The sequence below is a fragment of the Glycine max genome, chromosome 6, assembly GCF_000004515.6.
Source record: "Glycine max cultivar Williams 82 chromosome 6, Glycine_max_v4.0, whole genome shotgun sequence".
Taxonomy (NCBI): Eukaryota; Viridiplantae; Streptophyta; class Magnoliopsida; order Fabales; family Fabaceae; genus Glycine; species Glycine max.
Genome location: NC_038242.2, coordinates 16,817,601 through 16,823,600, shown reverse-complemented (window position 1 = coordinate 16,823,600; position 6,000 = coordinate 16,817,601). Strand labels below are relative to the sequence as shown.

The window sequence follows — 6,000 nt, the reverse complement described above, 5'->3', positions numbered from 1 at the left end:
ATGAAAATAATAATAATAATAATAATACACTGATGATAATAATAATAAATATAATGATGACAATTAATAGTGACAATAATAGAAATAATAACACCATTGTGATTGTATTATGGTGACACAAACCATCTCATTTTCTCTTCATTTCTTTTTATTAATAAGCTTTTTAGAAAATGAATGTCATTTTTCATATGTAAATTTGCTTGGGATTAATTTTGAATAAATAATTGCGTACTTTTTAAAAACTGCATTAAAAACTGGTAAAAATTAGTGTTATATATATTTTTTAAAAAAAGTTAAACCAAACACACACTTTACATTTTTCATTTCTTTGCCTTTGTTATACATCCATTCAAACTGCTGTCAGAAGTGAGAAGTCTAAAATGATGCAGAAGAAAAGAATTGAATAAGGGACTGCATGACACTCTTTAAATTAGACATTTGAAAACCAACCCTTGAGTCCTCCTCCTCGCCCCCAAACACCAATATTGTAATATGAATTGAAAAACTAAAATGTAACCCTCATCATTGTTTTTCTGATAAGACAAAAATATCATTATACAGAGTATAATGGGGTATTCTAACATCAAGCATCACAGTACATATATATGACCAAATTCCAGCTCCCCTTGCTAGCTAACTGTTATAAAAGGTATATATGAAAAATAAAGCACATGATTTCCCTTTTACCTATGATATTGAAGTCCTAATCAACCTTAATCTTAAAGCTCATATGTATATGCTTGCAAATTAAACTATCTGTAATTTGCTATCAATCTACAACTTCGTTTTTTCACCAAAATTTAGAAATGCCATGGTAATATCGTCAAACATAAGCGTTTCATTTTCAGATTCTCTTCTTTCTTTTGGATGATCTTGGTTCGATTGGAAATTGGAATAGACATGTTCTGGAAACGCCTTGGAGACCATGTCCTTGTTTAAGAAATTAAAAACATAAATGGAGAGAGTGTTTTTTGCATTGACTAGTCAACTTAAGTTCTGGGTGATCACGTTACCCTAATTTGCTGTTCCCCCACTTTGTCTACCCATTATTTTATATTGTCCCATATAATTAATATCTATAAAGATCTAGGATGAAACTTTTCATTGCTGCTAATGCTGGTTAATCATTTGCTTATTTTAATAAGCAGTGACCTCACTCGCCGCTCACACAAATTTCTGGATGTTATTGGAAAGAGTCGTTAAAATAAGATTTTGTTAAATAGGTTGCAATAAGCTCTTATATCAAAAGGGCTACACTCTCAAAAATTAATTAAAATATCCCGAGAATATAATAGTAATTTTTTGCACCATGGCATTGTTGGAAATCTTTAGATAACATGGTATTGCGTGTAGAGACTGACACAGACTGAGAAGGTCGAAAACAAAAGAACAAGCCTTTCTTTCTCTCTTTTTCTCTCTCTCTCTCTCTTTCTTGTTCATTTTCTCTCACTTGAAACATGCACACGGTGCTCTGAAAGTTCTAACCCCATATTTGGGAACACTCTGGGACGATATTATAGCATATCTCTAGAAAGGTGATTCTTCTCACTCTCTCTCTCTCTCTCTCCAAGACACTATTTAAATACAACCATAGCCCTCTTCTTTCTCCCATGCATTACTACTTGTCTTGATTTCTTTCTCGATCCCCAACATCACTAGCTAGCTCCTTGTACACACTCTACAACCCCACCTAGCTACATCACTTAATTAGTTTTACCAATTTCAAATTCTCACCTGTCACTAGCTATATTTCATAACTGATCATTACCAACTCATCACTACATATTATTGGCTAGGATTCACCATTAGACTTAAGATTAGTTGATTTATTACATATATAAGATGTCTAGCAGGAGGTCACGGTCAAGGCAAACAAGTAGTTCAAGGAATATCACCGATGATCAGATCAATGATCTTGTCTCTAAGTTGCAACAGCTTCTTCCAGAGATTCGCGATAGGCGCTCTGACAAGGTTCCTCCTACATACATATATTCATTTAACTTTTTTTTAAGTTCTCTACAAGATTCTTCCTCTCTTTCTGTGTTTATATGTACACATTCACACTTACCTAACTTCTAACTTATTTTTTTTATTATTAAGCTCTATAAATTAGTATACTATATGATGCACAGATATGGGTACAAAACTGATAGTTTATCAAGTTTAAAGAATCAGTGCATCAGTGTTAGCATATTACTAATTTTTGTTTTCATTATGGTTTCAAATTGCGGTTGTAGTTGTGGGCATTAGGGCAGTTGCGGTGCTTAGTGCGGTTATTGTAGTGTGAATTTAGTTTATGTTTGCACTAATATAATTCACCATGACTCATTTTAAACATTCTGTAACTCTTGTTCTTCTTCTAAAATTTTTTACCTCTCCCTCGTTACTAGCTCATTATCATTTTTCTATGTAGCTAGCTAACCCTTCAAAATTCCCTAAAAATCTACAAAATGAAGAAAGGGAAAAAAAATGAAAAACTAATTGTATGAGAACTATGAAGTGCGTTGCGGTCTGATGCGGTTATTTCACCCATCGTGTTGCAGTGTTACGTTAGGTTACGGATTTTCCTGTGATTTTATTTTTGAAAAATATTTCTTGGACAATTTTTTGTTATCTACAACTTGAGAAAAAAAGTGAGAGATAAATGATTAATTTGATTGATAATATAATGTGATAGAACATAAAAAAAATTATTATTTAAGTGTTTGAAATTTTTTATTATCAAAATATAATCACTCTTTGTTTCTTTAACAAAACAATGCAATTGTGGTGTGGATGCCGTTGCAGACCCTCAATATTGCATCCTCCGCAATTTTGAAACCATGTTTCATTATGTTGCAAGTTAATTACTTGCAAGAGCTGATTTTGCCATTTTGATAAATCAAGTGGTAGTTAAGTTTTAGCACTTCCCCAACATAATCTTACCTAGATATTCTTAATTAGGATAAAAAATAGTGAGATATCGATAGTTACCATAATGAATGTTTTCTTGGAACTTTTGAAATACTTTTTTCTTCAAGTTAAATTGACATTTTGTTAATATTTGAAACCCTTCTGACTTTTTCTTATTTGCAAACATGTCCAGCATTTGTAGGATCTTGCATATCTTAGTTAAATTCATGAAAAACAAAAAGAAAAACAAATCGAGCATAAAAATGTTACTATATTACAAACTCTATGTATGTTGTGAATTTTGATATATATATATATATATATATAGTAGAGCTAGCTGTTTTAATCAAGTGAAATTTGAATGCATCCAGGTTTCAGCTTCCAAGGTGTTGCAAGAGACATGCAACTATATTAGAAGCTTACACAGGGAAGTGGGTGACCTAAGCGAGCGTTTATCTGAGCTCCTGGATACAACTGACACGGCTCAAGCTGCAATAATTAGAAATTTACTGATGCAATAGATCGGTGCAGTTGTTAATTTATCGTATAATTCATAGTTAACACTTCAGTACTTGTGAACCGATCCAGTCACTGGTCGTGTATTTCTTATTCTCTTTTCGTTTCACTTTTTTTTTTTTTTTTGTGCTGGTTCTTGTCCACTAATATGAATGATTACTGCTTTTGCAAAGCCCAATTTCCTTATATATTAAATAAAAGTTTCAGAGTTCGTGCTTTGCTAAATTAAATATACATTTTCTCTTTCTAAGCACACTTAATATTAGATGGACATTTTTTTAAAAAATATTTGTCTGAAATTTGACCCTATCGTTTTTAATTATTTACCAGGGGAAAAGGTTCTCTATAATTTGGACCGCAATATATACAGTTTCGTGTGCGGAAATGGATAACTAGCTGTAAAGTTACTACCTAAATAATGAAGTGATAATCAAGAAGTCCATCAATTTGAATCTTATGAATAAAAAATTGTGATTAAAAAAAAGAATCTCATCAAAGTTGATTAGTCAAATTTTTTTAACATAAATTTATCATGAAACACAATAAAATAGAGAATAAATTGGACGACGCACTCAGATGGATTCGTGGTGACAACAAGGGTTGCAGTGGTGTTATGGGTTCATAGTTATGGACTTGAGGTGGTTTGGGGGGCATTCATGTTGGCAACGATTTCAATTGTGGTGGAGGTGAGGTAGAGAGTAGTGTTTGTGAAGAACACATAGAGATGTAAGAGAGATATAAGGTGACAATGAGAGTTCAAATAATGTTAGAAAAAAATTCTATATCAGTTTAAATTTGAACCGATGTTAAATATTAGATCAACATCAATTTAAATGTTGTAATTAAGAAATCTCTAGATCAGTTTATAAACAATCAACATCGTAAAGTTGCATTAATTTAATTGCAAAAATCTCACTACATCATTTACTACATTGCTTATGATACAATTGATGTAGTAACGATTACATAAAATATATTTCATAACATATAATGTATCATGCAGTGATTCCAAAGTTTAATATGTTTTTAAAATATTAAAAATATACATAAGGACAGTTGAAACTGACCGTAAAATATAAATATATGATATATGTCTTTAAAAAATTAAATTATTTTGACTGGAAACTTAAAGTCTAATATATTATTTTTATTTAAATTTAAAAAAGAAAAATATTTATCCAAAACCCAATAAAAGATAAGGCAGTTTTTTTAAACTGCTAGCATATTTCCAACCGTATTGAATTAACCTACCTCTAAAAAATGTGAAAATTGTAAAAACATTCTCCAAGAGTTAGGTTCGATTCAGACTGCCATTAATATTTAATCTATTTATTTTTTATTAGTTTTTAAAAATAAAGGAAAATGTAAAAATTCTAACAAAATTTTAGGATAGTTACAGCCGCCATTATTTATTATGTATGTCAATTATTTAATCTTATAAATATTAAAAATACCCCTAAAAAATATTTGAGGCAGTTTAAACTACCATTTAGCAAAATGGTCCACCGCAAGAATTTTAAATTTAGTGTTGGTTTTTAATAGGGGTCGGTGTTCACATGTCTGCATTATCCACAAATTTAGATTGATCAAAATAATTCAAAGAGTTTAAATTGGATATTTGGTGTGTTTAGATAAAATCTAAACTAACTCATTTAAATTCATTGACTTTAGGGTTGACTCACGGGTTTTGATGATTAATTTTGTTAACTCATTCATCCGACCAGTGAATCCAATGTTTATTATTATTATTATTATTATTATTATTATTATTATTATTATTATTATTATATATTAAATGAAAAATTAATCAATGGGATTTGATGATTTGATAAAAAGATTAAATGTTTTAAAATGAATATTGCAACTTGCAATTAAGATGAATGCAATTGAGGGTGAGCAGGCACATTTTGAGCAATGTTGTAATAGGGGATCAGGACGTGACACTTTATGTATTTTCTTGTTTTATTTTCTTATATTAGCTTATAAATTTGAATTAAAGGATATATATATATATATATATATATATATATATATATATATATATCCCCATCTGGTGTATGATATTAGTTTTGTGTTGAATTTATGTGTATTTTAATAAAATTTTAGCTTATAAAAAGTATATTAGATTTTAAAAACAATAAATAAATTTAAATGGTCTAAATCATTGATCCATCTCAAGCATACACATTTGCATGTAAATGGGATGGTTTGGATTTTACAAATTTTTTTTTATAAAATTCATCATATCCAATCCTTTCAAATTTTGACTGATTTGTTCCATAAGGTTGAATAATTTTGGTGTAGTGTGTTCAAATTGGCACCAACAACACGTTAAATAAGTGAGAAAAAAAAATTAAAATATTTTTTTTTAAAATTAAGAAACTTAACTGAACATTTCAAGAATAGAGGGACTAAGTCAGTAATAATTGGAAAATAATTTATATCTATATCTAATCTTTAAACAATTGTTTTTATTTACCTTAAAGTTGTTTTCAATTAAATTAAAAGAATAAAAAATTAATGTTTTTAATTAACAGAATTTTTTAATTAATTTTGGATTGATGTGTATAAGATAAATCAAATTTTTAAAGT

At 29.2% G+C, this 6,000-nt stretch overlaps 1 protein-coding gene across 1 annotated transcript; it reads left to right on the top strand.

The window, feature by feature from the left end:
* The first annotated feature begins 1,363 nt into the window (after positions 1-1,363).
* Positions 1,364-3,580, top strand: LOC100787967 (transcription factor PRE3). The gene is made up of 2 exons (XM_003527018.4): positions 1,364-1,971; positions 3,264-3,580. Exons 1-2 carry the CDS (start codon positions 1,843-1,845, stop codon positions 3,411-3,413), a joined length of 279 nt encoding a protein of 92 aa, XP_003527066.1. The 5' UTR covers positions 1,364-1,842; the 3' UTR covers positions 3,414-3,580.
* Positions 3,581-6,000: the final 2,420 nt, after the last annotated feature.

Excerpts from the sequence above, each read along its gene's own strand:
- LOC100787967 (XM_003527018.4), top strand. The coding sequence starts at position 1,843 with ATGTCTAGCAGGAGGTCACGGTCAAGGCAAACAAGTAGTTCAAGGAAT. Across the intron at positions 1,972-3,263 it reads GCGATAGGCGCTCTGACAAG|GTTTCAGCTTCCAAGGTGTT; the intron begins GTTCCTCCTACA and ends GAATGCATCCAG.